A 16483-nucleotide genomic window follows, 5' to 3' on the forward strand; every position below is an offset into this window, starting at 1 on the left:
AGTTAACTCATCAGGGTTTACTTCCTCTTTAATTCCATGTGTATTGTTGTACAGATGGGCTGTGTTTGGCCCTGTCTGTACCATGTGATCACTGTGACCAATCACAGGTAGCAATACAATTGTACACAATGAATGGCATGAAAAGAAGCCATCCACTGTGTTCCAATGTCATGTAATCTGCTGCGACTAGTCACAGTGATCACATGGTACCTGGCAACGGTATACATCTGTTATCAGGTGTGTCCGGTGCGCATATGCCATGACATAGGCTGTGACAGATCGAGCTGCAGCACAGCCCGTTCCAGTAGGACGTCATATGATGTCCACCCAAAACGACAAATTATGCAGCCCAGATGTTGTTTGACAGCAGGCTGGGCAGGAAGTGGTTAAAATTATTGCAAAGGCTTTTAATTACCTGCTCTATCCAATGGTTTTTACAGAGCGACCACAAACCTCCTTTTCTGGGGTCCCCCGCCGGAGCTCTTGGTTTTTCCTGTTCTCTGAGTGCTCCCATAGCAAGCCACCCGGTATGGGGGCACTCCTACAAGCTTGATCCTGAGCCTGGCTGCGTGTGTCTATAGGCATACACAGCCTGGCTCGGCATCACCCCTCCCGCTCCCTCCTCACAGGATTTGACTGACAGCAGCAGGAGCCAATGGCCCCCAATGCTGCCGAGTCTCCTGTGAGAAGAGAAAAGCTGCTGCAGATGGGCACAGTGCTCAGTTGAGATGGATAGGCTCTTACAGCGCAACCCACTGCTGTCAGAATACAAAGATCAGCTGCTGCAAAAAAGTTTTCCAACATGTTCCTTCCAAAGAAGTCAATTAAATTATGGACGTGCAGAATCAGCTGAATTTCGATTAGTGTCTGGTGGGCATTAGTTACTAGTAATAGATCTTGTTCACAATTCATACAGGTAACAGTTTGCTGTAATGACATAGAATATTATCTCAATGCAAAACTGTTTTTTTTTTTTTTTTTTTTTTTTTTTTTTGCACACTACTCGCAAACACCAGAGTTGTGCCAGAAGAGGGGAGATGCAGCAGACAACTTATCTGGTAGGAAAGCAATCTTGGACAATTTCTAACCTGTCCAAATACCTCAAGCCTCACCATCCTGAGTTTTGTAAACCTGAAATATCACAGCTCCTCATAGACGTGACATATTGCAGAACAATGCCCTCAGTGGGTTTGCAATCCTCTACTGATCACTAATTCACTCCCTGTGCCTTTTGAGATGACAGCAGCAGATTCTACTGAAGCCTGCAAGTTTGTGAAGACTATTGAAGATAGTGTAGCCTGGGGGCAATTGGATGGTTCCAGTGCCTGCTTGAGACTGTATTATTATCGCTCTATCAGCCAGACTATAGTGTTATCCCTGGTCATTATACATTCTCTGCACATCTTGTACATTGTCTGCAATTGTAAAGTCCATATTTTGCCCTTGTATATCTTATCATAACAGTTTAAAACCTTAATTGGCACTAAAACTGTTATTGTGGGATTGCCAGTTGACTCTTCACATACATAATTGAACATACAGTTCAGAATGCCTGACAGTAACCCCTAGTATTCATGTCACGGTGAAGGAACCAAGCATTCCAGAAGGTTATATGGGATCAGGCTGTGTCATACAACTGTGAGTGAGCTGTGGTTATTTCTATGTCCCACAGATACATAAATGAACTTTAGCTGTGCAGGTCAAAACAACACATTGACTTTAAAAAGACTCTATTGCTAGGCCATTTATTTAAACCCCAATTATACATGTGCATGCAACATATTTTATGCATGTTATTTACTTGTAAAAGCCTTCCTGGTGTAGACAAGTGGTCTTCAAACTGTTACACCGGGGCTGGCTGTATGGCCCTTTGCCTGTCTTTATCTGGCCTTTATCTTATCTTGGGGCACTATTCCTTTACCCAACACCAACAATGGAGCACCATTTCTTCCACAGGCCAACAATGGAGCACCATTTCTTCCACGGGCCAACAATGGAGCACCATTTCTTCCACGGAACAACAATGGAGCACCATTTCTTCCACGGGCCAACAATGGAGCACCATTTCTTCCACTGGCCAACAATGGAGCACCATTTCTTCCACTGGCCAACAATGGAGCACCATTTCTTCCACTGGCCAACAATGGAGCACCATTTCTTCCACTGGCCAACAATGGAGCACCATTTCTTCCACTGGCCAACAATGGAGCACCATTTCTTCCACTGGCCAACAATGGAGCACCATTTCTTCCACTGGCCAACAATGGAGCACCATTTCTTCCACTGGCCAACAATGGAGCACCATTTCTTCCACTGGCCAACAATGGAGTACCTTTTCTTCCACTGACCAATAATGGGGCTCCATTTCTCCCACGGTCACCAACAACGGGGCACCATTTCTCCCATTGCCACCAACAATAAGGGCACCATTTCCCCCACTCATTTTATAATCCCACTAGCCCCAATTCCATCCCCCCTAAAGCCCAAAAGACAGTAAACTGGCCCTTTGTTTAGAAAGTTTGGAGACCCCTGGTGTAGACAAACCAAAAGTCCTGAGACTGCTGCTGGCCACCATCATCCTGGTTGTGTTGTCAGCAGCCCTAGCAGATTTGGAACTGTCAGTCAAATTACACTTTATTGCAGGGGTGTTGCATTCAAATTCACAGAGGTCTAGTCAGTAAAATTCAACCAGAGGATGGTGACAGTGGGAGAGGATAAGGGAAGGACCAGGAAACGACTCTGAAGACTACAGGTTGTCTAGGCAGGGAGAGGAGAGCAGACAGGGATACCAATGCTGCTGACTGGCGCTGGAGAGATGAGCATATGGATGGCTTCATGTGCTGGTGTTGCTGATTTGTCAACCCAGCAGGCTAGGGCAAGTAGATGACATCTCCCCCATCCTTACCACTTTGCTGCTGCTTGCTTGGTCCAGTGCCGTCATCTTCTTCTCTGATGTCACTGGGACCTAGCTGTCTCAGGGCCTCCTGAGATGTGTGACCTAAGTACCTCAGGAGGCAGTGAGCAGCTAAACATTGTCATTCCTACCTAGACGAGAAGCCAGAAAGTGTGGAATGTATTCCCCAAAAAAGTAATAAAAAAAATAAAGTAAAAAAAAGCCTTTCCAATTGAGAGAGAAGGGGGTGGAAGGATAGAAGGTGGGTGGGAAAGGCGAAATACCTCTTTAAAAGCATATATTCTTTAGAAAATTTTTAAGTGTAGTTTATAAACCCAGTAAATATCTGTACCTAAAATGTCTATATATTTGCATCCTGTGATTCCTGATACATAAGTGATAAGGGCGGGCCAGAAGTAGAAGCCATTGAGGTTCTGCTGCAGTGCACATGTTGTGATAAGGAACTTGCTGACAGGAGGAGAAAGCTGGAATAACAGAGGGTTAACCTCACCCGTACACTGCTGCTCCCTTATTTTCCAATCAGCTGGCTGGAAGCATCTTTTCTACCAAGCTGTACTGCTATTGTTGCAGCATAGGTCATTGATCTGGTTGTGCTGTTTATCTGGGTTGCCTGAACCACCTGGCTGTACAGCGTAGCAGATCCTTTGCTGCATAAGACTTCATTCACACTTGTATGCAGTGGCAGCCAGTGGGGGGGGGGCAGCAAACGGTATGCATTTACCCAATCACTGGTGGCTTCCCCTGCTCAGCTGCCTCCTGTTCTGCTCTCCACGGGTCATCACGGCGATGGCTGCTTCCGTTTCCTCTCTCCTCCTCGGCGGCCAATCGGGAGTCTTCTCTTTTCGGTCAATCGGAAAACGGGTCTCACACCCACTTCTAAATAGCTGGATTGAGGATCAGTGTTTCAACAGCGAATATTCATTCACTGTTGTAACACACCTGGGTGGGCTCCAGTCGAACTCTCTGCCCCCTGAGCTCACCCTATTTTGAAGCCTATTAGAACCTCTGGCTCTAATCAGGTTTTAAAAACGAAACAAAACCCCTGGCCGCTGTAATTCATGCACCCTGTAAGAGGCCGGATGAATGAATAGGAGGTGGCCACGGTGGCCATGGATAGATTCATGCTATGCTATGCATGAATCCATCCGTTGCATATAGGGGTGGCCTAGAAAGGACCACCCCTGCTTGTATGACTCCAAAGTTACGCCTACTTTGGAGTGCATCTTTGGATGGGTGCAATTTGGATACAACTTTGGATTTGACCAGTGATAATGGACAACTGTTGCACACAAGATGCATTGTATAACATTCAGGTATGACTTTCATACAACTTCTGGGGGGTTAACATTGAAGTCTATGGCCCTCAAGTTGCATGAAAGTTGGACCAAAGTAGTGCATGAACTACTCTGAAGTTGCTGCAAATTTAGGTCACACATGTATGAATGGGTATCTTTGAAAAACGTGGAGAACGACTTGTCATGCAACTTTGATGTCCAAAATTGCATGATAAGTTGCACAAGTGTGAAGCAATTCCTATATATGCATTACACCGGTGTATTTAGTTGCTTGTCTGGAGCTAGGAAAAAAACACGTTCTCTCCTATTCGGTAAGGCTTCATGTACACGGGACGTTTTTACAACCTCTCCTGAATGATTTAACGTGACAGATAGTAACCGACTTTTAAAATGTCCGATTTGCCGCATTTACATGCCACATTTAGCTGCGTTTGCATTTAGAAGCGCTTGAAAAAAAATGTATTTCTTTTTTTCAAAATTGGCAAAAATGAAAAACGAAAAATGGCTAAATGCGAGTTACCGCATTTAGCGGCGTTTAGAAGCGTTTGCCACTTGATATGCCTCTAAACCTCTTTTTTTTTTTTTTTTTTGCTTTCCAAAAAAGGCCTCTAAACTCAGCTGCCTAGAGACAACTATAAATGACCCTGTGTACATGGACAGATAACATACAGGAGAGTTCAGGAGCAGTTGAAATAAATGCCCAACTGCTTCTAAACGTCCGATTACCAGCAGCAGCGTATATGAGGCCTAAGTGGTTGTGAGAATCACAAGACTGTCTTAACAGAATAACAAATACTTTGTTAAAGCAGTTTCCCTCTATGTATTAATGTACTATATTTCGCTTTAATACTGTTACCATGGTCTGATAAAAAATATTTTATTTGGCATTAAGGGACTTGCTTGGCTGCAGATACAAATGCAAAATGTATTTATTAAAGTTAAATGACAGAATGACATGAGTGACAATCATATATGTTCTTTTAATACTTAAAGTATCCGGCGCTCTGAACATATTGCATTTCCATTTGACAATATGATGTTTTTATCAGCTTTTAACTTGCATGTTTTAATTGCCTATTGAGATGACATTACAGAGTGTTATCAGCATCCATCAGACGTGGAAGGAATGTGTTTTGTTGTATTTTAAGAAATAATCTCACAATGTGTAAAGGCTGAAGTGTGCCAGAGCGTTATGTCACTGCTTCTTGCACAATATCCCCCAAGCTTGTGAAGCAAAAAAATAAATAACACCAATAATAGGCTGTCCTTCTGCTTCCTCCGAGGAGATCAGAGTTCAGTGACACCCGAATGTCACACTTTCCATTCTCTCTCCAACAGGCACAGACTCTGACAATTCCTCTGCAGAATTTGCCGACACCAACCAGCGGCTCGCAGACATGACCCTCGCCAACCAGAGCATGACACCCGATGGGGAGGGAAGCCTCCAGGAGAATGGAGTGAAGAAGCACAGGTGACTTATTATGTCATGAGATGTTTTGTTTGTGATGTCACAGCCATTGGTGGTAGAACATGGAATGCCTTTTACTGTCTAGAGTTTTCCTAGAGGATACTGGATTTACTCTTCACTAAAACTAAACTGCTAGACAATGGTACCTTGCATAAAGTATAACTTTACCCTGTTTGTGAAGCTGGCCATAAACATGGAGTTCTTGCAGGCTGAACAGAAATGAAAATCTTAGATTCCTCTATCCACGCTGTACAGCACCGATGGACGAATCTCCTTTTGCTGCTATTCTATTTCTACAACCAGCCCTGCCAGTGGACAAAATACCCGAACAGCAGCTGCACCTGATTGCATGCATTCACTGTTTGACTGCCAATTTACCTTTTGGCTCCCTCAATTTTTCAGTTGTGTATGATTTTGATTGCCCGCTTATTTATTACATTTTTTTTTAATAATCCCACATAGATACTCTCACACACACTTAGTACTGTCCCATATGTTCTGTCACTCTCACAGTACTGACCCATATGCGCTCTCACAGTACTGACCCATATGCGCTCGCACTCTGTATACTGATCCATATGCATTCTCACTCTCACAGTACTGAACCGTATGCGCTCGCACTCTGTATACTGAACTGTATGCGCTCGCACTCTGTATACTGACCCGTATGCGCTCGCACTCTGTATACTGACCCGTATGCGCTCGCACTCTGTATACTGACCCGTATGCCCTCGCACTCTGTATACTGGCCCGCATGCGTTCGCACTCTGTATACTGGCCCGCATGCGCTCGCACTCTGTATACTGGCCCGCATGCGCTCGCACTCTGTATACTGGCCCGCATGCGCTCGCACTCTGTATACTGGCCCGCATGCGCTCGCACTCTGTATACTGGCCCGCATGCGCTCGCACTCTGTATACTGGCCCGCATGCGCTCGCACTCTGTATACTGGCCCGCATGCGCTCGCACTCTGTATACTGGCCCGCATGCGCTCGCACTCTCACACTCTCAAGCTGGGTACACACTATCTGGAAATCAGCTGGCTATTGATTTTCATTTAGTGTGTACAGCTATCTGTATGTTGGGAGCTGCCCGAACGACCGGCTTTTGTTGGAGGGACATGTTGGACAACCAGCATCCAATTATCACTGTATTCTGGCGGGGGGAGGAGAGGAGTTCCTTGAGTCCCTCTGTCGGAATACAACAGCACAGCAGAGGAGATCACTGCACCAACATTGCTTGTGTTGGTACTGCGACCTGTCAGGTATTTTTTTATTCTTTCGGTTAACTCATTGGGTTGAACGTAAATAGGCTTGCAGTGTGTAACACAAAAAAAATGGTAAGAAAGAATCACTTCTGACAGAAAATCCCATTTCTATTAGACAACATCATCTTATGGCAGCTTGTAGAATTGCAGTCAATGAAAATGGACATAAAATGCTCAAATATCTGGGCATCAGGACTTTTTTTGTCACCATCATGATCTGGCAACTTAGATTTGTCCAGCCATAGAGGGAGGTGGGTTGAGCTTTCCCCTGACTAATTCTACGTCTTGGATAATCCAGCAGTTAGATCATAAATCCTGTTTCTGTTCATGTGGGCTTTTTGGGTGTCCCTGCTTATCCTTGTATCGGCTCCTCCTGTTACATTCTTCATAATATAAAATAAATATAACATCCGACTGGGAAAGTGGCAGCCCCGGAGCGGATGTGCAAACCCAGGAACTCTGTGCAGAGATCTTCCCAGAGGAGTCTCCAAGAGAATTCTAAAAGGAGGGGATTTAACTCTCCAGCATATAATAATAAACACTGAAGTATTGGAATTGTGAATAATTGATCATTTAAGGGCTCATCCACACAGGCACAGAGCTCATACAGTGTGAAGAGCCATTTTATTTTTGTTGTACTAGCGCCTGAGCTGCATGCAGACAGATGAATTCAGTGAATACATACACATTTGCTGTATGGACAGCCCAGTTTGACAGGTATGCAGGAAAGGGTGCATGGCCAAGCTCCTGTGTCCGCGGCAGTGCACCCACCCACCCATGCGTACCTGGCAAACTTGGCTGTGCAGTGAATCTGTACAGCCGATGAGTATCCATTCATTTTATATAGGCTGCCTGTATGCAGCTCCGTGATAATGCAAACAGATAAACCAACAGCTATTGACGGCTGTACAGAGCTCTGCACCCATAGATGTACTTGCTTTTAAAGCTGATAAGCTACTACTAAAACTGAAGAGCAAATACCAAGAGGTATGACAAATAACTCAAATCAATTAATTCTTTTTTTGGTGAATTCAAACACCTGGGGGGTACCTACTAACACAGGACTCAGGATTTGTTGAGAGGTCATATTCAAAGGTCTGTTAATCCACTAAAACCCTTCCAGCATTTTTTTAATTAGGCCGGAGCTCCTCTTTAAATTGGAAATGACTGGTGATGTCACTTGGTGCCACATTGGCATTTAGAGTTCAGGGGTTGTAGAGATTTCATCTGGTAAATACCTTGATTTTGGACTAAGTTCCTATGTTTTACAGCTAGGCTGATATGACTAAGGAGTTCAGGTATTTATTGCCCAAGCTTATCATTATGAATACTAAAACTGGCTGCCTAGGCCATCACATTGTACTTCAACAGCTTAGGCCGGCCATAGATGAAGCGATTTTATTTCGGTTGACTGTGCTGATGGGAGAATCCCTCCTGCGGAGCCATTGTGTTCTTCTGGTGGGAGAACACAGTGATTTTTCACATGTAATATCCAACAGGCTGGTAGTACCCAAGTTGATTGATTAATCAACTTGGGTATATTCAATCTGCCTATACATGGTTAGAATCTTGGCCGAATTTGAGATTCAATCCTTCAATGGCTAGCATTAGCCAACTGTTCTTCAGTAAAGAGTACTTTTTCAGAAGTGTACTTATCTGTAGTAGACAATCAGAATTTATCATCTGGTTGGACTCCAAAAGAGTGAAATCTGATTAATTGTTGTTGGTTACTGCCCTTCAGAGTTAGGACTTATTAAAGAAGAATTCCAGGTATGGATATTTTTACATGGTTACATTGCAGAAAGGTGAAGGTAAGGTCGCTCACGTGAAAAAGGGCATACTGAAGACCTTCAGTCAAATATGGACAGAGACCAGTATCACCTTTTACCTATATGCTAAAGGTGAAACTAAACGGACCATTCAAAAAGAACTGTCAGAGGGGAACGCTTCATCTTCCAAAATGTATTTAAAGAGAAATTCCAGGTTTGGATGTTTTTATATAGTTACATTAGTCCAGCTTGAACCAATGTAACTATGCATATACCATACTTGTGGGAACCCCCTGGAAGCTGGAAATCACTATAGTAGGCAGCACCACTAGACTGACCTCCACCAGCTTCCAAGCTCAGCTCTGAGGGGCTTCTCTGCGGCATTGTAAACACAAGAGGTCACCCGCTCAACACAAGCACCATTCGGGAATTACTTTGCATTTTCTTGAAGAATGCAAATATTTCCCTGTATGGACGAGGCGGAGAGGCAGGCTGGGGAAATCGCACTATCCACCTCATCTATTGAGAGAATGCTTTTGCATTTATTTAGAGTTGCACGATTAATCATCAAGAATCGTTAACGCAACTTTTTTTTTCCCCTTTTGCGATCTTGACAAAAGTGTTTGCCAATTCTTTCTATGCAGAGAATTCTCTCTGCTCTGCTGAAGCCGACAGCCGTAAAAAGAAAGGAAGTAAAAAACCGGGCAGTCTGCCAAGAATCGCAACATTCTTTAGCAGTGGGCCTTAAGTATAAACATTGTAACACATTGTCAAAGGAATAGACTGTAAATGAGAAAGGTTTAACCACTTAAAGTCGAGTTCCACCCAAAAGTGGAACTTCCGCTTTAAGCACTCCTCGCCCCCTTACATGCCACATTTGGCGTGTAATTCTTTTGGGGGGGGGGGGAGAGTGGGGGCTTCGTTAGGAGTGTGACTTCCTGTCCCACTTCCTCCTTCTGCTCAGGGACCACCAAGGCGACTTCTCCTTTCACCTTAGGGGACACGTGACAGGTCCCAGGAAATCACCTGTCCACTCCGGGAGCGCAGAGCGTCTCACGCATGCGCCGTGCGTGCCACGCCATGAAGCCAAAAGCTGTTACGGCCGGGTGCCCAGAGTGGCAATGGAGGCGTGGGCACAGAGGAGGGGGAGAGGAGCGACGATCCGTTCAGCCGCATCAATGGACCGTGGAATAGGCGAGTGTCTGTTTACTAAAAGTCAGCAGCTCTGTAACTCCGCTTTAAATGCTAAACCTTTTTCTGCTGTTGGATTCAAGTTAAAATTATTATTTTTTTGCTAGAAAATTACTTAGACTCCCCAAACATTATATATATTTTTAAATAGAGACCCCAGAGCAGTGATGGCGAACCTTGGCACCCCAGATATTTTGGAACTACATTTCCCATGATGCTCATGCACTCTGCAGTGTGGTTGAGCATCATGGAAAATGTAGTTCCAAAACATCTGGGGTACCAAGGTTCGGCATCACTGCCCTAGAGAATAAAATGGTGGTTGTTGCAATATTTTATGTCGCACTGTGTTTGTGCAGTGGTCTTTCAAATGCAATTTTTTGGGAAAAAAATACTTAATGAATTAAAAAAAATAAACTAACCAGTAAAGTTAGCCCAATTTGTTTTGTATAATGTGAAAGATTTTACATCGTGAGTATCGTGAGAGAATCCTGATCTTTTTATCCTAAGCAAAAAAAATCATGATTCTCATTTTGGCCAGGATCGTGCAGCTCTACATTTATTGCGAAATTGCAAAGCAGTCTCTGAATGGCGCTTGTGCTGGGTGGGCCAACTCTTGTGGTCACAACGCAGCAGAGAAGCCCCTCAGAATGGAACCTGGAAGCTAGTGGAGATCACTGTACTAGGGCTGCCTACTATAGTAATTTCCAACTTCCAGGGGGATCCCACAAGTATGGTATATGCATAGTTCCATTAGTTCAAGCTGGACTAATGTAACTATATATAACTATCCAAACCTGAAATTCCTTTTTAAATACATTTTGGAAGATGAATGCTTTTCCCATCTGACAGTTCTTTTTGAACAGTCCGTTTAGTTTCACCTTTTAGAATGTAGGTAAAAGGTGATGCTGGTCTCTGTCCCTATATGAGTAAAGGTCTTCACTCTTCCCCTTTTCATGTCAGTGGCCTTACCTTCACCTTTCTGTTGTGCTGATGTGGCAGTAAATCTAAAGGCATAGCTTTGGGTGGAGCTGGGGTCACTTAGTATCACTGTCAGGTATTTTTTGCTGTCTTTGTCTCCAGGGGGAATTTTCACTCTCTTCATTTATCCTGCTGACCACTCTGCAGATATCATTGTTGTCCGTGTCTTTCTTCCCCGGTGACAACCGCTCACCCTCGATTCTTGTGTACTGTAACATGGACAGGAAGTGAGGTGAATTCTGCCCAACAGTTTGGTAGAAGTAGTCCTCTTTCCAGGCCTATCCAGAATTAATAAAAGTATTTGTGTGAGGGTGGCCACAAAAACAGGATTTGCCTGCGTTTGGACTTGAAGAAGCAGAAATATAAATCGTCATGGTTTTGGGGCCAGTTCACACCTGATGCAATTCCGTGCGCTTTTTTTTTCTGCATTAAAAATGCATAAAGAATTTTCCATGTATTCCAATGGCTCTAGTTCACATCATGCAGTCAGTTTCTGGTGCAGAAACTGACCGGGCTCCTAACTCCATGGTGTGAACTAGAGCCATTGGAATACATGGAAAACACTGTGCATGCATTTTGTGCAGAAAAAAAACGCATGGAACTGCATCTGGTGTGAACTGGCCCTAAAGGATGAAGAATAGCAGAAACAAAGCTAAAACATGAAGGGAACTTATCGGGGGTGAAAATATGGTAGCAGACCTGTTTTTGAAGGTTCAAGCTTCATGCTCCCCGCTTTTTATAATCCATTGAAGGAGTGGACTTTTAAAAAAAATATATATTTTTTTTTTTTGCCAGTTGTGCAACATGCTTGTAATACTGCATTAGGTACATAAGAGGGTCACAGAGTTTGCAGGCTATGGTGGAACGTTACAGAGGTCAGCTGCATGACATTAGCACAGTTTGTCTTTTTTGTTTTAGATTGTATGATAAATTGTGTTTTTTCTCTGCTTTTTTTTTTTTCTTAAAGATTCACCATTTTTTAAAGTTATTGCTATATATCTATAAAACTTTCATGGGGGTGCAGGCTCTGCAGATAGATGGTACATTTGCAGTGTGCAGTTGGAATATAAGTGATACCCATTACTACTTCTAAATTTTGAAATTTTATGCGTTCAGTGACAGCGAACACAATACAACTCTGCCGCAGGTGTGCCGCTGTATTGTATACATATAATCGTGAAGATTATGGAAATCTTGCAAGAGTGTTCTTGGCGTGGCTCTTTTTCTCCCTACGAATTGTAAGGATTAGTAATTTAAGAAACAGCAAGGTCCTGAGAATTTGGATGAGGGCTTGCTGATATCAGGCTTGTGTTTAGAGGCTTTTTTTTTTCTTTTTTTTTTTTAAAGTGACTCCCTTTTAAATATTTCTAACAGACTCAAGAGATTTCTGCTCTCAAGTTCCCAGCTCTGCCTACGCCTGCTGTAGCAGTAGGTGTGAGACTCCATGGTGGACAGTGAAAGGATCAGGACCTGTTGTGCAGAGAGCTGGAATTTCTGAGAGATATGAGTAACTAGATATAAGGGATTACTGAAATATCACTTTTGGATAAACTGAGATTTAAAATTAAGAAACTTAAGTAGAGAGAATCTATGTTGGCTTTAAAATGGGTACTAGACATTAACTCTTCAGGCCTGTAGGCTCCCATCCATGTACTGGGCCAAAATAACATTTTAACCAACAAGCATTGCCTAGCCAGAAAGGACCAACTTTGCTCACAATGGCCACCTTGCAGACACGTTCATTCCCGCTTGAAGGACTACGCATTAGCAGAGTATTAAATAGCTGGGCAGGGAGTGTTGCACCAGAGTAGATAATCTATGTCTACTTAATTTGCTTGGTAGTTAGGGACTGATTTTTCCTTCTTGTTTCCCCCTCTTCTCCTTCCTTCCCCTCTTCTCCTTCCTTCCCCTCTTCTCCTTCCTTCCCCTCTTCTCCTTCCTTCCCCTCTTCTCCTTCCTTCCCCTTTCTTCCCCTTTCTTCCCCTTTCTTCCCCTTTCTTCCCCTTTCTTTCCCTTTCTTCCCCTTTCTTTCCCTTTCTTCCCCTTTCTTTCCCTTTCTTTCCCTTTCTTTCCCTTTCTTTCCCTTTCTTCCCCCTTTCTTTCCCTTTCTTTCCCTTTCTTTCCCTTTCTTTCCCTTTCTTCCCCCTTTCTTTCCCTTTCTTTCCCTTTCTTCCCCTTTCTTTCCCTTTCTTCCCCCTTTCTTTCCCTTTCTTCCCCCTTTCTTCCCCCTTTCTTCCCCTTTTCCCTTTCTTCTTTTCTCCTTCCTTGGCCTTTCCCCTTTCTCCTTCCTTGGCCATTCCCCTTTCTCCTTCCTTGGCCATTCCCCTTTCTCCTTCCTTGGCCATTCCCCTTTCTCCTTCCTTGGCCATTCCCCTTTCTCCTTCCTTGGCCATTCCCCTTTCTCCTTCCTTGGCCATTCCCCTTTCTCCTTCCTTGGCCATTCCCCTTTCTCCTTTTCTCCTTCCTTGGCCATTCCCCTTTCTCCTTTTCTCCTTCCTTGGCCATTCCCCTTTCTCCTTTTCTCCTTCCTTGGCCATTCCCCTTTCTCCTTTTCTCCTTCCTTTCCCTTTCTTCTACTTGGTTTTCATTCTTTCTTTTATTTCATGGAATGCTCTCGGAAAGGAGTAGAGTCCGAGGAACATTTTTGGACTCTCACAGGTAGCTACCCAATTGACATCCCTAGGTCCACCTGTGGCCGTGGATTATAGGTTCTGATCAAATCAACGCATTTATGTGTGATAGCTTCTAAAACCTTGTTGCTATTCAGGATTCCTGGACTTGTATTCTAATAGAATCAGTAGTGCTACGGAGCAGATTAAGAGGTGGCAGATGATTTTATAGAGAGAACTCCTAGGAGACTCCAGTGCCAACCTAGTTAATGCTGGTTTAATTTCATCTCCCAGCTGGCATAGAAATGCATTGGAATCCCCCATGAACTACTTGAATTTTGTCATTTAAAGGTAGAAAAATGACTGCCGTGCTCAGCCTGCTTCCAGAGTGGATCAAGAGGTGCCAGTTGATTTGACTTTAGAATTTTATAAGGAAGCCTCCTGGGAAGCTCCGGTCCAGTGCCAACATAGTCAATGATGATGTAATTTTCTCTTCTTGCTGGCTTGGAAATACTTTGGAATCCATTAGTATCTGTTTAAGTGTGGTTCTTAAAAATTAAAAATTGACCGCCACGCTAAGGCTACGTCCTTCACTCCCTCTACCCAATTAGGCAGCCTAAACCTAACAACCACTTACTGTCCTTGTTTGCTTTATTTAAAAGCTTCTGCACTTCTAATATTTTCTTTGTTGCCTTCTAGGACTTCCCTGCCGGCCCCTATGATCTCTAGAAATAATTTCAGTGTGTGGAGCATATTAAAAAAATGCATTGGACTGGTAAGTCTGACTATACTTCTGCTATGCGCTTCAACCCCTTCATGGCCACAGTATGAGTTCAGTCTGTTAGAATGTTATTTACCCTTGCAGGAGAGAACTAGGCATGCGCAGCTGTGTGTGTTCTATTTTCCAGACCTGCTTTCAGTCAGAAAATTTAGCCCTAGGGTTATTATCAAATTAAAACTAAGCTCCAGCTTTTCCTCCAGTCTTGCACAGCTGCCGAGGTTCCCCTCCTATACTTATCTAGCCTTTTCCTTCAAAGCCCGACTGTCCCTGGCTGGTCCTTTTCATTCATTGAATTTCAGTTCTTTCCACCATGGATCAAAAACATGTGGGTGTTACCTAGAGCAGCCTTAAGGAATGCCTATTCCTCCAGGCTGACTTCAAAACATGTTGGCATTTGCATAACCCCTCTCAACAATCCACAGGTAAAATTTAGGCTGATTAAACTTTTAACTGACACATACCAACCTTGCTAAACTTGGACTGGGCTTTTAAGCTGCAAAAAAAAAAAAAGCTCTGGACAAAAGAGTTGAGGATGAGTTGCCCCATGGTCTCTTAGGCTACGGAGGCCAGTGGGGATTTGATTTAAAGCTCATTTACTACTTGCTAGGAACATGTAAATACTTGAATGTTCATAGCAGCCTTCCCCAACCTCTTCGCCCCAGAGGAACCATTAAAATAAATTTCAGGTCTCGTGGAACCCTAGCTTTAATTTTAATAATTGGGGTCAGAGGAAAGACCGTATCTTACATTGGTGGGTAGGAATATTCCCACCTTTACAGTGGTGGTGGGAATTCCACTTTTTCAGACACCTAAAAATCCTCATAGATGACTTGGTGCTGGCTTTACCAAGTGGTAGTGGATCTGGAATTATGCAGACACCATCAAGTAAGAGGTCCATCAGTCGTAGCTCAAGCAACCCTTAGTAACCACCTGAGGAATTCTAGGGTTCCACAGAACCCTGGTTTGAAAATGGCTGCTCCTTAAGCTGACCACAGGGCCGCTTTTAAAGATAGATTTGGAAAATTATTTGTGCCATTTACAGTCTACAATTTTGCCCACCACTCGTCTTCCATTTTGTTCCGATTGTCTGCATAGGCACAACATTGCTTTCAGCAAGCAAAGCTAAAACATCTCCAGCTGGGCATGGTAGATACTTGTGGATCCTGTGCAGGTGTATAAAAATGAGAATAACACGGATTTACAAGCCCACAAGCCATATCAGAATCTATGAAACCCAATAAGTTTCAATCTCCACTAATACAGGATTCACTCCCTTTAGCATCATATTGACATGTTGATGATCAAGTCTCAACGTTAATACACCCTGTCAATTGTCATTTGATTTGTATTATGTGTTTCTGTTATACTCTTCATCTGCTTTTTCTCTTTTACTTCCAATAAAAAATGTATGGAAAAAAATAAAAATGAGAATAATATCCTGGTTTCCCAGAAAAATTGGGATGTTCCTTAAAGTGGAGTTTCACCCAAAAATGGAAGGTGACCTCCTGACATGCCACATTTGGCATGTCATTTTTTTGGGGGGGGGGAGAGCTGGTACCCTCTTTTTAGAGGGTACCAGCTCCCACTTCCTCCCAGCGCACCATGGCACCTCTCCCCCCTCTTTCTCTGCAATCATCTGGGACTTGTCACAGGTCACAGATGATTTCCCAGCCAGTCATGGCATGCCGCATGCGCAATGGGTGCCCAGTTACAATGCCGGTGCCACAGAGAGGAGGGATGCGGAGACAAGCAGGGCTTTGTTCCCCAACACCGCTGGACCCTGGGGCAGGTAAGTGTCTGATTATTAAAAGTCAGCAGCTGCAGTTATTTTTTTATTTTTTTTTATTTTCTTTAAGCAGAACTCCACTTTAAAATGTTATTATGTGCAGTGGCTGGTTTCCCAGAAGGCAGGAAAACAAATTAAAATATGTGAAATGCCAGTAGAAATAGCCTGGAATAACCTAGATGTGTGTTTGGAGACAGGTGGCACATTTTGTGTGTTTGAAAGCTCTTTAGAAGCAGCCTGTTAAGTATTGAATTTTAATCTGTGTGTTACGTAACAAACAGATTGATGGCACCTGGCTGCTTGTGCCCATTCCCTGCTATGTTCCCTCTGTTGTACATTAAATAATGCTGTGTAATTATACCCAGCAAAGCTTTCTCGCCTCATACGCCTTCTACAATGAGATTGTTGCTTGTTCCAAAACAAAG

General features: G+C 43.6%; 1 protein-coding gene across 3 annotated transcripts in view; it reads left to right on the forward strand.

The window, feature by feature from the left end:
- Positions 1-16483, forward strand: part of OSBPL2 (oxysterol binding protein like 2) — a 195144-nt gene that overhangs the window by 134872 nt on the left and 43789 nt on the right. For all 3 annotated transcript variants that reach the window (XM_077460282.1, XM_077460284.1, XM_077460285.1), the window contains exons 3-4: positions 5548-5680; positions 14191-14266. In XM_077460282.1, the coding sequence (XP_077316408.1) occupies positions 5548-5680; positions 14191-14266 (209 nt within the window). The remainder of the gene's footprint in view (positions 1-5547; positions 5681-14190; positions 14267-16483) is intronic.

Source organism: Lithobates pipiens, unplaced genomic scaffold (assembly GCF_037356315.1).
Source record: "Lithobates pipiens isolate NorthernLeopardFrog02 unplaced genomic scaffold, aLitPip1_a1.2 Scaffold_28, whole genome shotgun sequence".
NCBI classification, from domain to species: Eukaryota; Metazoa; Chordata; class Amphibia; order Anura; family Ranidae; genus Lithobates; species Lithobates pipiens.